We start from the raw sequence: 15803 nt of genomic DNA on the forward strand, positions 1-15803 counted from the left end.
GATGAAAGGGAGGAGGAGGAAGAGGAAGGGGAGGAGGAGGGGAAGGCAGGGGAGGAGGAGGAGGGAGGGGAGGAGGAGGAAGAGGAAGGGGAGGAGGAAGAAGGGGAAGGGGAGGAGGAGGAAGGGGAAGGGGAGGAGGAGGGGGAGGAAGGGGAGGAGGAAGGGGAGGAGGAGGAAGAGGAAGGGGAGGAGGAGGAAGGGGAGGAGGAGGGGGAGGAGGAAGGGGAGGAGGAGGAGGAAGGGGAGGAGGAGGAGGAAGGGGAGGAGGAGGAAGGGGGGAGGAGGAAGAAGGAGGGAGGAGGAGGAAGGGGGGAGGAGGAGGAGGAGGAGGAGGAGAAGAAGATGGCTCCTGGCAGATATGGGGGACCATATGGGATGCCGGGATTTGAATCACCAACCGTCCTGGATTGGCGATGTGCAAGGCAAACGCCCTGTCGCTGTGCTCTCTCTCCAGTCCCGAGATGAGTGTATTTTAAAATAACTTCCCTTAAATAATTTTTTTGCTTATGAACTACTTATATATCATTTAGTTACTCATTGTCATATTTGTTGTAATGATGGGGGGGTCTAAACCCAATGCATCCCATTCCCAGCATCCATGAATTAGTTTATTCATTCCTTTATTTAGGAAATTGGATAGTTTTAGGCCACACCTGGCTGTACTCAGGACTTTTTTCTGGCTCTGTCTGCAGGGATCACTTATGGCAGGATGTGGGAAAATATATGTGGTGCTGGGAATCAAACCAGGGCACTAGCAAGGTGAATGCTTTACTCACTGTACACTGTCTCCAGCTCTCCATGGATCATTTAAAAGTGTATTCTGCTTTCAAACATCTCCAAAAGTTCCCATCTGGTTTCCTGGGCCCACCAGGAATGATCCCTGAATGCAGAGCAAGGAGAAAGCCTACACAACGGGGTGTGGTCTAAAACAGACAAAGTGACTGAATAAAATGAGCAGACCCTCACAGACTTATGGAACTAAAACACAAGATCTAATGCCAGGGCTAGAGAGTATTTAAACCCTATCAACTTGGCCCCTATGACCACTGTCCAGTGGGGGTCAGTCTCATAAAATGAGACAAACAGACATAAAAGGAGACAAATATACAGGTTACCCAAGCTTTAGAGTCACCTGAGCAGCCACGAGGGAGCTCACATGCAGTCCATTTTATTCATAGAATATCACTCCCTCACCCTGACACCATATCTACTATCTATCTATCTGGTTCCCTACTTAATCATTTTTATCTCTGTGGTTCAAGTTGCTTAATAACTTTTGTATCCTCAAGCTGTTTCTGTCCTCTTTCCTCTTTGTTCAGTTAGGACATTTGTTCATTTGGGGTCCAGATAGTAGATTTGTCTTGTACATGGCCAACTATGGTTAACATCTCATATGATACTTTCAGTCATGTGAGGAGAGATCCCTGAGCACAGAGCCAGTAGTTAGCCTTGAGCATGGTGAGTGTGACCCAAATAATAAAAACAAATATTGGTCTGTTTAATTTACTGTATTATTTATTTATTTGTTTGTTTGTTTATTGGTTTAGGGTCACACCTGGCAGCGCTGAGGGGTTATTTCTGACTCTGATCTCAGAAGTCGCTCCTGGCAGGATCAGGAGACCATATGAGATGCTGGGATTTAAACCAACGTCAGTACTGGGTCAGCTTCTTACAAGGCAAACGCCCTACCATTGCGCTATCTCTCCAGCTCCCTCCCCCCTTTTCTTTTGGTTTTTGGGTCACACTCGGTAGTGCTCAGGGGTTACTCCTGGCTCTATGCTCAGACATCGCTTCTGGCAGTCTGGGGACTATATGGAATGCCGGAATTTGAACCATCGTACTTCTGCATGCAAGGTAAATGACCTTCCTCCATGCTATCTCTCTGGGCCTCCCAGCCCCATTTTTTCCCTGCACCCCCTGCCAGCCCCATTTTTATTGCATTTTTAAACTATCTCCTTTAGAAAAAATTGCTAGAATTGTAGGCACTCATTATTGTTAGGTGCAAGTGGGACTCAGTAGGAGGTCTTCACTGATTTCATTCTGGGTAAGAAGGGACAAACAAGTGCTAAACAAGTGCTTCCATTTTCCATTAACATATGGTGTAAGAGGAAGCCTTGTTGGCGCTGAAGATAGGGGAAGGTTCTGACTCTCACTTTGCCTTTCTCATACAACACCCCAAAGAGAAGAGAGTTCCCTCTTACTATCAAGTCTTGCTACTGATACCTGATGTTCCCAATAATGGCATGCTGGGAAATGCAGTTTCCTTAATGCCTGATGGCAATGAATATTCCCGTTTTTTCTTCTGGCATCCTCTGAGCATAGAGTAGGAAACAGGTACTAGCAACTTGATTCCTTACGTCTGACTTCGCCTTTGTAAGGATAATTGTGGGGATAAATTTTTTACTCTGGCTTTGGCTGGAATAAAATTATTATCTAAAAATTGTCTTATTAGGCTGCCCTTTCCTGATCTGTTTGCTGGATAGAGCAGGATTTTCTTGGGGGCTTTGTACATGCCTGTTGGCATTTCCAGGTTGCTTTGGCAATCTAGTTTCCAAAGCTTGCTCTCTAATAATGGAGCAAAAAAAGAAAACCTAGGGAATTTAGCACTGGATGTTCTTTTGGTAACAAGACCCCTACCTCTCCACTTTTCAGTCTTCTTATGCTTGTTTTATATGTAATACTTAGGATTTTTAGTTGTCTTCAACATAATAACTAAGTAATACCATATCTATTCTTTTCCCCCAGTTTTTATATCAAAGTCATGGTTCCACCCTGATTACTAGAGTCTATTTGTATTGGAAAGTTAAAATTCTTTTTTTTTTTTTTTTTTTGTGGTTTTTGGGTCATACCCGGCAGTGCTCAGGGGTTACTCCTGGCTCCATGCTCAGAAATTGCTCCTGGCAGGCACGGGGGACCATATGGGACGCTGGGATTCGAACTGATGACCTCCTGCATGAAAGGCAAACGCCTTACCTCCATGCTATCTCTCCAGCCCCGGAAAGTTAAAATTCTTGCACTTTTATTTGACATAAGGCCCAATTTAAAGTGGTTACAAAAACATTAAAATTTTATCTCGTGGGCCGGGCGGTGGCGCTGGAGGTAAGGTAAGCCTTACCTGCGCTAGCCTAGGAGACGGACCGCGGTTCGATCCCCCGGCGTCCCATATGGTCCCCCAAGCCAGGAGCGACTTCTGAGCGCATAGCCAGGAGTAACCCCTGAGCGTCACCGGGTGTGGCCCAAAAACCAAAAAAAAAAAAAAAATTTTATCTCGTAAGGCCGGAGATAGCATGGAGGTAAGGCGGTTGCCTTTCATGCAGAAGGTCATTGGTTCGAATCCCGGCATCCCATATGGTCCCCTGAGCCTGCCAGGCGCAATTTCTGAGCATGGAGCCAGGAGTAACCCCTGAGCGCTGCTGGGTGTGTCCAAAAACAAAAAAAAAAAAAAAATTTTTTTTTTTGTCTTGTGGGGACGAGTGATAGCACAACAGTAGATTGCCTTGCACGTGGCCGACCTGGGATGGATCTAGATTCAAACCCTGGCATCCCATATGGTCCCCTGAGCCTCCCAGGAGCGATTTTTGAGTGCAGAACACAAAGTAACCCAAAAGCCGGTGTGGCCCAAAAACAAAGAAAATTGTAGTCAAATATAAAATTTCCCACTTCTAAATTTTGCTGATATGTGATTATTTTCATAATATATTAACTGAATAAGCTGAATGAAAACAATGTATAGAGAAGTGAGATAACATATTGTTTGTATAACAAAGGAGGCTGGTGAAAATGCTAAATATACACATACTTGTTAAGTTATATAAAATTATTCTAGAAGGAAATACATAGCCAATAGCATTACAACTTAGAGAACTGGGTACCTGAAAAACTGGGTAATTTATCAAATGTTTACTTTTCTGTCATCTTTTGAATGTGTAAAAATTTAGTTTAATTATTATTCCCACCCACTCCCACTTCCCATGTTGCTCTTGGTACTACTGTCGATGTGTCTTACTTGCTGGCTGTGTCCAGGGCTTTCTCCTGGCTCTGTGCTTAGGGATCATTCCTGGAACTTCTCAGGGGACCATATGCTGACAGTGACTGAACTGGAGTTGGTTGCATGCAAGGTAGGTATCTAAACCCCTATATTATCTCTCTGTTCTTTTTTTTTTTTTTTTTTTTTTTGGTTTTTGGGCCACACCCAGTGACGTTCAGGGGTTACTCCTGGCTTGGGGGACCATATGGGACGCCAGGGGATCGAACCGCGGTCCGTCCAAGGCTAGCGCAGGCAAGGCAGGCACCTTACCTCTAGCGCCACCGCCCGGGCCCCCTCTCTGTTCTTTTAAGGTTAGTTTTTCTTTTAATGTCCCCCCTCCCCCTTTTTTAGATTAGTTTTTCCTTTAAGGTTAGTTTTGAATCTTGCGAAAATATAATTTCCTGCCTTATACTTACCTCATTCTTAAGGTTTGGGGGCTTGCCCGAAAAAAACATTTGTAGAAACAAAAGTTTGTGTAAGAAAAGATTTATTCAGTTGCTAGTATCCTAAGAAGACAGTGAATTTGTCCCAAACCGATCATAACCTAAGATTGGGCTTAAACAGAACTAGTTGGGAAAAGTAAATTAGAGGGGCACAGCGAGTATGCCTTAAGGCACATAACTGACTCAGATTCAATCTTGGGCATCCTATATGGTCCTGAGCCTGCCAGGAGTGATTCCTGAATGCAGAATTAGAAGTAACTCCTGAACACTGCCAGGTGTGAGCCCAAAAAATCAAATAAAAACAAAAAACGTGTACTGGGGCCGGAGATATAGCACAGCGGCAGGGCGTTTGCCTTACACGCAGCTGATCCAGGACGGACGGTGGTTCGAATCCCGGCATCCCGAGCCAGCCCGGAGCGATTTCTGAGCGCAGAGCCAGAAGTAACCCCTGAGCACCGTCGGGTGTGACCCCAAAACAAAACAAAACAACAAAAATGTATATGGGGCTAGGGGAAAAAAAAGAGATTCCTCTTTCAGTGGCTGTCCAGGTAGGCATCCAACAGGCGGAAAAACAATGCTCCGAACTGACAGCCCACCCGAGAATCCTTCCAGGACCACTCGCCCTATGCGCATGCGCATCCTGAAAGTCGCGATTGGCCGGCGCTACGCTGTGTGTTTAAGTCACTTCCGTGTGTGGCGGATACTAGCCTATGCGCATGCGCATCCCGAAAGCCACTATTGGCCGGCGCCCCGAGGGATGTGTGTTACGTCACTTCCGTGTGTGGCGGATGCAGATGATGGATTCGTCGCGGTACACTCGCCACATGCGCATGTGCATCTGGAAAGCCGCGATTGGCCGGCGTCCCGTGGAGGTGTGTCACGTCACTTCCGCATGTGGAGGGTGAGAATGCAGGTGGTGGATTATGATCTCTGCAGCCACCAGGTAGGTGCCAGGGGAGACAGGGCGGGCTTTCGGTGGCGGATTTGTGGGGCTCACGGGGCTGACACCGTCGGTGTAAACTGGAGCGTATTTCTGGTCCTAATAAAGGAGAAAACAGCGGCTTAGCGGAGACTGGGGACTCTCGACACCACTTCCGGCTCAGTTAACAGGCGTGCCCGCGGGGTTTCCCTGGACCCGAGCGAGAGTGAGCGGGTGCATTGAGCCACAGGTTCAGACCCCGAAGAGCAGAGAAAATCGGGGTGCAAGCGGCAGAGAGCCTTTGCCAGAGGCGGAGCTGAGGGTGCTGGTGGGGTGCCCGTGCAATTGCTCTCTGGTCTCCAGCTCACGCCCTGCCACTTTCCTAGCAGTGGGACTTTGGCCCAGAGTCTTCAACTGTCAGCCCCAGGACTGACCTGCCAAATCACCAGGTTTTGGGAAGTGTAACCGAGGTGTGTTCAGGACTCAGCGACCGGCACACAGTGGTAGTAGGTGCTCAGTAAGCAGCATCCATAGATGGATGAATCCAGCAGGGACTGTTGGAATGACTTCAGCGCTTCATGCCCTCCTGTGTAGTGAGCATTATCTTTGGCTGCTCTTAATGGAAGTGCTCCTTCATGTCTGCAGGCTCTTATGAGAGGAGGGTTCAGGATGAGAAGGGGTATGCATTTCTAGAAAAGGGGCAGACAGATGGATCCCGTGCTTGCTGATATAATACAGCCTGGAGTAAGAATTAGTAAGCATAGACTAATAGTTCAGAAAGGGAAGGGTGGCGTAACTTTAGGGGGGCGGCATCCATTGGATTGGTGATGGTAAGGTAACCCTTTTCTCTTTTTAAGTAGCAGAATAAAGTGAGTGGTATGACCAAGTGTTTTCAGCAGTTACAGAAAGTAAATTTAATCACAGTCAGCAGAAGAAACAAACTTTTAGTACTAAGCTAGGCCTCTCGTATCTGTGTCTTTTTTTGTTGTTGTTTGATTGGTTTGGTTTTGTTATTGGGTCACAACCAGCGGCGCTCAGGGTTTACTCCTGGCTCTGCACTCAGTAGTCCCCTGGCATGCTCAGGGGATCATATAGGATCCTGGGAATCGAACTGGAGTCTGTTGGGGTTGGCAGCATGCAAGGAAAACACCCTACCGCTGTGCTATCGCTCTGGATCCATCTGTGCTCTTTCTAAAACAGGAGTTGGCATTGAAGTAGACCTTACTAACAACATTCTATTTAATCACTTTATTTTGTAGTTCTGGTACTCAACCCTGTGGCCTAAGGGATGAGACATATGCTGCACCACTCAACCACATCCCTTCACCATTACTACCACCACCCTCCCACCCCGCCCTGAGTTCTTGATCATTTTAATTTTTCCTGCGAGAGGGAATGGATATGGAAGAAAGGGCCAGGCTTGCACTAAGTCAGGGGTGATCAGTAAGACCAAGTGGGGTTTCTGCTGGAACACTCAAGCTGATGTTCTTCAACATTCTTTCTCAAAAAGCTTTTAGTATACTTTCAGATTAGGAGTTGTCTGACGTGGAGTTCCTATTAAGAAAACCATTACGAAATGGGTAGGTATAAGTTGGGTTTTTCTGAGTTAATCTTTACAGAGAGGGCCACTTAATTTGTTCAAAAATGTTTCCCCTTTACAACATTTTAAGCATCTTTGAGATGCTCAGCTTTATTCCAGTACACAGACTAGTGGAATGAGTGGTGAGTTCTTTTGTTAGAAATTTTTTTTCTATCAGAAACAAATATTTGATGTAATTTTGTTTCTGGGTTGTAAATTAATTGGGGATTTGGTTAAAACACTGAGAAAAGTTAGTTCATATTACTACATAGTACCTATAGTGTTGTTTAGCCAAGATGATTTTTCCAGTTCCAGCTTTATAGATGGAGAAATTGAGACTTGGAGAAGTAAAAAGACATGTCCAAAATTGGGAAATATATATATATATATATATATTTTTTTTTTTTGGGCCACACCTGGCGTTGCTCAGGGTTTACTTCTGGCTGTCTGCTCAGAAATAACTCCTGGCAGGCACGGGGGACCATATGGGACACCGGGATTCGAACCAACCACCTTTGGTCCTGGATCGGCTGCTTGCAAGGCAAACACCGCTGTGCTATGTCTCCGGGCCCTAAAATTGGGAAATCTTGAGAGAGGACTAAAACAGAGTTGAGTAGGACATGTAGAGGAGAAAACAGAATGAGCTGAAAGAAGGTAACCAAGATGCTAAAGAATAGCAGATTGGGGGCTGGCAAGGTGGCGCTAGAGGTAAGGTGTCTGCCTTGCAAGCGCTAGCCAAGGAAAGATCGCAACTGCGGTTCGATCCCCCAGAGTCTCATATGGTCCCCCCAAGCCAGGGGCAATTTCTGAGCGCTTAGCCAGGAGTAACCCCTGAGCATCAAATGGGTGTGACCCGAAAAAAACAAAAAAACAAAAAAAAAAAAAAAAGAATAGCAGATTGAAGAGGGTTTCTCATAGAGGCATGCAATTTCCTGCTGGGAAGGAAGGGGAGTTGTTTTTATTTTTAAAAGCAGAAGTCTGTTGCTTTGTCCAGATGTTTTGGAACAAGTTTGACACAGCTAGAATGAGGTTCTGTAGGTTTTGGAGCCATGATTGAAATCTTGCTGCCCTGAAGTAATGGATTGCTGATGTGCTTTGCTTTGAACCTGCTGTTGTGTACAAGCATGTGCAAGCAATATAAATGCATGATCACTTCATAGCCAAAAAAGGTTGTTTGCTTTATAAATAGATTTTTTTTCAGTGTCCCTTTAGTTAATACATTCCTGTATACTTAAACATGTCCTACTCATATTTACAATATGTTTGCATAAAGGGAGCTCTTTGTGTCAAAGCATGAGATATGTCATCCCTGCCCTCACACATACATATATTGCTCTTCATTTCTTAATAATAAATTTTGTTGGTATTATTATTATTATTACTTTTTTGTTTGTTTGTTTGGGCCACACCTGGTGGCGCTCAGGTGTTACTCCTGGCACTGTACTCAGAAATTGCTCCTGGCTTGGGGGACCATATGGGATGCTGGGGTTTGAACTGTGGTCCGTCCTGGGTCAGTCGCATGCAAGGCAAACACCCTACCGCTGCACCACCACTCCAGCCCTATTGCTGTTATTTTTGGGATCTCCTAATCAGTGCTCAGGGGGTCACTTCCAGTGATTCTTTACCAAGAATGGTTGAATGGTAGGACCTGAGAATACAGTGCTATTTAGGCCCTTCAGTGCAGGAAACATCAGTGCTGGGGCCTCTAGAGCTCCACTCGGCCATACTCAGGGAGCTATGTTCAATTCATAGGATCATACCTGGGAAAGGCACACGTAAGCTACGCACCTTAACCCGTTTTGCCTTCCTAGCCAATATTTTGTTTTGTTTTGGGGCTATACCTGGTCATGCTCAGGGGTTACTCCTGGCTCTGAACTCAGGAATTACATCTGTCTTGGGGGATTATATGGGCTTCTGGGGATTGAACCCACTGTACTATCACTCTGGCCCCAATAACAATGTTTAAACATGAATCGTTATGTACCAGACACTGTGCTAAACACTTTATTGGATAAAATAACCCCCCAATTATCCTAATAAGTAGAAATAATTACTTTCATTTATAGAAGAGGAAATGGATTCAGAGATAGCCAGAAATTTATTCAAAGACACAGAGCTTAAGGGCAGACCAGTTTCCTGTCACTCCAAAAACTAGTGCTGCCTATCTGTATATTTCATTTTTCCCTTTAAGAGCTATCTATTAAAACCTATTCTATCAGAAATACACTAGATACTCGGATGCATTGGGGCCAAAACAGACTAACCTCTTTACTTTGTTTTTTGTTTTTTTTGGGTTTTTTTAGGGAGGGGACACACTTAGATGTTCTCCAGACCACTCCTGGGAGTGCTCAAGGGTCCTTATAAGTCTGTCAAAAGAGACAGACAATAAATAATTGCAAATTAAATATTAATTGCACTCATGACACATCACAGTGGAGGACGATAGAGGGTGCTATGAGAATATGCATTGGCTTCATTTGTTGGGGTGGGAGTGGGGCAAGACATGGAATATTTTCCTGAGAAATAAACTTTAGCTGAAATCTTTTTTTTTTTTTTTTTTTTTTTTTTTTTTTTGGGTTTTTGGGCCACACCCTGTGACGCTCAGGGGTTACTCCTGGCTATGCGCTCAGAAGTTGCTCCTGGCTTCTTGGGGGACCATATGGGACGCCGGGGGATCGAACCGCGGTCCGTCCTAGGCTAGCGCAGGCAAGGCAGGAACCTTACCTCCAGCGCCACCACCCGGCCCCAGTGAAGCTTTTTTTTTTTTTTTTTTTTTTTTTTTTGTTTTTTTTTTGGTTTTTGGGCCACACCCGGTGATGCTCAGGGGTTACTCCTGGCTATGCGCTCAGAAATTGCCCCTGGCTTGGGGGGACCATATGGGACGCCGGGGGATCGAACCGTGGTCCTTTCCTTGGCTAGCGCTTGCAAGGCAGACACCTTACCTCTAGCGCCACCTTGCCGGCCCCTAGCTGAAATCTTAAGGACTGAGTTCGAGTTAAATTGAGCAAAGAGAAAGGTGAAGAATCTCCAGGAAAAGAAGGAGGACACATGAAAAATCCTTGAGAATAGAAGGGACTTGTGTGCTGAAGTTACTGAAAGTTCTGTGTGACCAAAGGTTGGAGAATGCTGTGAAATCTGATGCCAAGTATAGATAGAGGTCTTGTACTGAGAATAATCATTCCCCAGTCTTATTTATTTGCTTCATAGAGCCCATATGAAGCCATATCTATTTTTCAACTTTATCATCATATTTGTCTCTGATTTGCAAAATGTTTTAAAAGACATTTTTGAGCTGCACTGCACTTGAAATCCTGTATTAGTCAATTAGGACAAACATATATTAAAGTGTTTTTTCCCTCCACCATGTATAATTTAATGTTTTACCTGTTTTGCACTTAAGGTTTTGTACTGTTTTATTGACAGTATTCTGTGTTAATTTTTTTTTTTATATCTATTATGTTCTAGACTCTGTTGGAATTTAGTATGGTCCAAATAGGCACTGTTTCTGTCCTCATAGAGTAGAAACTACAATTCATACTCCATGCTTCAGGAGAGAATAGTGTCAAGGAATAAAGTTGGAGAAGTATGCTCATACCAGGGATTTGTGACTTATTCCAAGGATGGCTTTGCATTCAGGAATCACTCCTGGTAGGCCCTGGGTTCATATAGAATGCTGAGGATTAAACTCAGGTTATCATTGTGCAAGGCAAACACCTTACCCACTGTACTATTGCTACAGTCCCCTCTTTTTTTATTGACTTATTTTTTTATTTTTGGTTTTGGGGCCACACCCGGCAGTGCTCAGGGGTTACTTTTGGCTCTGTACTCAGGAATCACTCCTGGCAAACTCAGGGGACTCTATGGGATGCTGGAGATAGAACCTGCGTTGGCTGCCTACAAGGCATGGAGAGTGGAGAGGGCATCCTTGTCAATTAAGACACATGGATTAAACTTGCAGCCTCATGGAAAGCAAATGGAAAGCTTTTCTATAAAGCATCACCTAGTCTTAGGCAAAACTCTTGACTCTGTTAACTCTTTCAGAACTTATTTTTTCACCTATTGTTAGTAATGCCATTTCTGAATCCTAACCAGTTATACACATATGAGACCTTTGGTAGTTAATGTTATGATTTTAATGCAGAAATGAACTCTCCATTAATCTATCGTGGAAGACCATAAGCATGGAGATGAAAATTGAGATTGAAACACACATAAATTTAGCGTGGAAGCTTCTTGCCACCCACTAAGGTAGGAAATTCAATAAATTACTTTGCATTCTTATATAACTCATTTTATGTTCATGGTAAGGTACTTAGAGGAGGGAAAGGTGTGCTGGTATAGCTGAACCAACTGAATATTTCTTTCCAAAAGTTTGATCTTGCTTGCTATAGCTTACTTTTATTTTAATTAGTAAGACCATGCTTATCTTACAAACACTGAATGAGGACACTCTTGCCCTGATACAAAATCGAACAAAGACATTACAAGAAAATTATTGGTTGGTGTCTCATGAATATAAATGCATAGATCATCAGCATAATACTTGTAGATCAAGTTAAAATATAAAAGGAATCATACATAATGGTACATTATTACCGAACAGAACTATCTTGGGCATGCAAGGCTGGTTGAACATTCACAGATCAAATAATGTAATTAATCACATCAATAGGCTAAAGAATAAAAACTATATGATAATATCAGTGGTCACCAAACAAGTAATTGACAAGTTCTGCACATTTATGATTTATATATATAAATATATATGTATTTATATACATACACTTGGAGGAACTTTGACATAGAACAAAAGCAATAGAGTGGAGTAAAGATAATTCTTTTTTTTTTTTTTTTTTGGTTTTTGGGATCACACCTGGCAGCACTCAGGGGTCACTCCTGGCTCCATGCTCAGAAATCACTCCTGGCAGGCTCGGGGACCATATGGGATGCTGGGATTCGTAAAGATAATATTTTTAACAAATGGCCCTTGTACAGCTGAACATAGACATGCACATGTAAAAGAGTCTACACAGATTTTATGTACCCTTCACTTTTTTTTTTGTTGTTGTTGTTTTTTTTTTTTTTTTTTTTTTTTAACCCAGCAGTGCTCAGGGGTTAACTCTGGCTTTATGCTCAGAAATCACTCCTGGCAGGCTTGGGGAACCATATGGGATGTCAGTATTCGAACCACTGTCCTTCTGCATGCAAGGCAAGCACTTTAACTCCATGCTATCTCTCCGGCCCCACCCTTCACAATATTAACTCAAATCTGTGTTATAGAACAAAATGTAAAACTCCAAACTAAAATTCTTTAGAAAATACTCTAGGAGAATATATACAAAGAACTCTTCAAACAACAATATAATTGTACAATTTGATTTAAAGGTGGACAAAAGAACTGAATATACATTTCAGCAAAGAAGATATATAGATAGCAGCTAAACACTTAATATGTTCAACATCATGTCTCTAGATAGTTGCAAGATAAAACAATGGTGAGATACATTTTTATTAGCATTGCCAAAATCCAAAACACTGACATCTAATGTCCATGAAGACTTGGAATACAAGAATTGTCGTTCATTGATGCTCTAAATGTAAAGTGTTAAAGCCACTTTGGGATTTTTTTTGTCTTTTTCTTACAACATCAAATGCTTACCATATGATCTGGCAATTGCTTCTCTTGGTATTTACCCTTAAATAAAGGAAATTTTTGTTAACACAAAAGCCTGGAAACATACTAGAAAATTTATAATTTCCAAAACTTCTGAGCAACCAAAATAACATTCAGTAAGTGAATGGATAAGTGAGGCACAATAACATTCTAATGTAGGAAAAGTTATGGAGACATCGAAAGGTAAATAAATGGTTTTTAGAAGTTAGGGGGAAGAAAGCATGATTGCATAGAGCAAAGAGAATAGTCAGGGCAGTGAAAGTATTCTATATGAGTTTACAGTGACAGATACATACCATCAGACATTTTTCAAAACCCTAAGAATATACAGCATCAAGCAACTTGTATAGAATTGAGGATCTCATGTTAAGTCAGACAAGACAAGGACAGATATCCAGACAAGGACGATGCCGGATTTTTCACTGATCTATAGTACATAAAATAACGTTTAGGGAACTGAAGGTATAAAAATGGGCTGTAGATTACAGAAACAAAAATGCCATGTAAGGAGAGAAACAAATGGGGGAATTGGATCAAATATTGCTCTATGGGTGGTGCTCTTGCCTTGTAGACGTCCCTCAGCCCCCAGATTTGATCCCCAGTATCCTATGTGGTCCCCAAGGAGTACCAGGGATGATTCCTTAGTGCAGAACCAAAAGTAACACCTGAGTACCTCTGAGTGTGGCCCCCCAAAACAAAGCAACTACAAAAAAAGAAATTGGGGGGGGCAGAGCGGTGGCGCAAGCGGTAGAGCAAGCGGTAGAGCATTTGCCTTGCACATGCTAACCTAGGACAGACTGTGGTTCAATTCCCCGGCGTCCCATATGGTCCCCCAAGCCAGAAGCGATTTCTTTTTTTTGGGGGGGTCACACCCATTTGATGCTCAGGGGTTACTCCTGGCTAAGCGCTCAGAAATCGCCCCTGGCTTTGGGGACCATATGGGACACTGGGGGATCGAACTGCAGTCCTTCCTTGGCTAGCGCTTGCAAGGCAGACACCTTACCTCAAGTGCCACCTCGCTGGCCTCACAGGAGTGATTTCTGAGCACATAGCTAGGAATAACCCCTGAGTGTCACTGGGTGTGGCCCACACCAAAAAAAAAATTAATACCTACTAAAGGGCCAGAGAAGTAGTATAGTGGGTATGGAACTTGCTTTGCATGCAACTGACCCTGGTTTGATCTCCAGCATCCCATATGGCCCCCTGAGTACTTCCAGGAGTAAATTTCTAAGTACAGAGCTAGAAGTAACCCCTGAGTATTACTGGGCATGACCCAAAAGCAATAACAAAAATATGATACCTACTAAAACTATTGAATGAATACATGATTAGATATTATGACATATTCACAAAGAACAGAGAGAGATGGTGGCTAGAACAGGGTATTTGTTTGAAATGAAGGTTATAAAGGGCTGTTATTGGTAATAAGACTATTTCCATGTGGTGAATGTCTGAAGTAGCATGGAAGACAAAATAGTGGAGAACAAGAAATCACATAAATTAGAGGCATGCTTCTAGGAACACCCCTAATATAAAGTTGCCAAGAATTATGGTGACAGGACATGAACTGAAGAGAGTGTCTGTGAACCAGTGGCTGGACATCTTTAAGTAATTGGTATGGATGTATATAGGTAGGGGGAAAGTGATTGGGAAAAGGAAGAACAGTGAATGACATGGTCTGACCAGAAGGAGGAGAGTCACAGTTGGCTTATTTTAGGGAGAAGGGAGGGGACATATTTGTGAAGACCAGAGATCCTCAAGCCTTTGAGCAGTTATGAGGGTGTAGGAGAGAAAAATCAGCAGCACTAATAGGGTTTTGTCAAGGGTTATACTAGGATTTGGGTGGGAGGCAGAAAACAGCCCAGGAGACCTGGACTTCTTACCATGATATAAACAGGGATACAAGGCATGATGTGGTTGGTTCAGTGGTTTCCTGGCAGATGGGGGTGGTGAGATTAAACATTGGAATAAGGGTGAGAATCAAGAACTTTGAACTACTTGGCTCTTGCTGGCAGGCTAGTGGGCAGTTAAACCTACATCTTGTGGCTGGAGATTGGCACATCATTTTTTCACCCTTAACCATAAAGGCTCATTGTTCGTGGTAAATGACCTCCTGGACTTCAAACTAGTCCTGATTAGAAGTACCAGTGAGCATCTGAAAAGATAATACCAAGGTTAAGGTGCTTATGATCAACATTGGTTGGAGTACAACTGGAAGTGGCCTTGAGCACCCAAGTGGCAGGGTAAATCCTGGTACCATAATAAGCCTCCAGCAACATTGCATCTTTAGCTGCTGGCTGAAAATACCTGAGAGGACCCTCTGAGCTTTGCTTAGAGGAATACTTGCTCCCCAAGCCACCAAAACAAAACTAGGAGCTGAAGCAATAGTACAGTGGGTACAGTGGGTAGTGGAGGATTTGAGCCCCAGCACCTCTCCATAGGGTCCCCTGAACACTAGTGGCCTGGAGTGATTTAAAAAAAAATTTTTTTTTTTTTTGGTTTTTGGGTCATACCCGGCAGCATTCAGGGGTTACTTCTGGCTCTATGCTCAGAAATTGCTCCTGGTGGGCTTGGGGGACCATATCGGATGCTGAGATTCGAATCACCGTCCTTCTGCATGTAAGGCAAATGCCCTATCTCCATGCTATTTCTCCAGCCCGCAGGAGTGATTCTTGAGTGCAGTCAGGAGGAAGCCCTGCACACAGTGAATGTGACCTAAAACAATGACAACAAATTTTCAGATGAGGGAATTACGAGTGTAGAATTCCAGGTCTCACCCTTTTTGTTATTATATATTTCTTTTTTTTTTTTTTTTTTTTTTGGTTTTTGTGCCACACCCAGCCGTGCTCAGGGGTTACTCCTGGCTGTCTGCTCAGAAATAGCTCCTGGCAGGCACGGGGGACCAGATGGGACACCGGGATTCGAACCAACCACCTTTGGTCCTGGATCGGCTGCTTGCAAGGCAAACGCCGCTGTGCTATCTTTCCGGGCCCATTATTATATATTTCAAAGGTCTTTCACGTGTGGAACTCTAAATCTGCATTTTAATAAGTGCTTCTAATGCAGGTATAAAATGGATCATAATGTGATTTCAAGAAAGCGTACATAAAATATCAGGAAACGAGCTCTAGTAAAGTTTTATGACTTACTCTGTACTCACC

The 15803-nt window shown here is 43.5% G+C and overlaps 1 protein-coding gene across 1 annotated transcript in view; it reads left to right on the plus strand.

Annotated features, from left to right (window-relative positions):
* Window positions 1–5346: 5346 nt before the first annotated feature.
* DHRS7B (dehydrogenase/reductase 7B) overlaps window positions 5347–15803 on the plus strand; it is a 51968-nt gene continuing 41511 nt past the window's right edge. The window contains 1 exon segment of the mRNA XM_049777022.1: window positions 5347–5413. Coding sequence (XP_049632979.1) covers window positions 5394–5413 — 20 coding nt within the window. The 5' untranslated portion in view covers window positions 5347–5393.

This window comes from Suncus etruscus, chromosome 7 (genome assembly GCF_024139225.1).
Source record: "Suncus etruscus isolate mSunEtr1 chromosome 7, mSunEtr1.pri.cur, whole genome shotgun sequence".
Taxonomy (NCBI): domain Eukaryota; kingdom Metazoa; phylum Chordata; class Mammalia; order Eulipotyphla; family Soricidae; genus Suncus; species Suncus etruscus.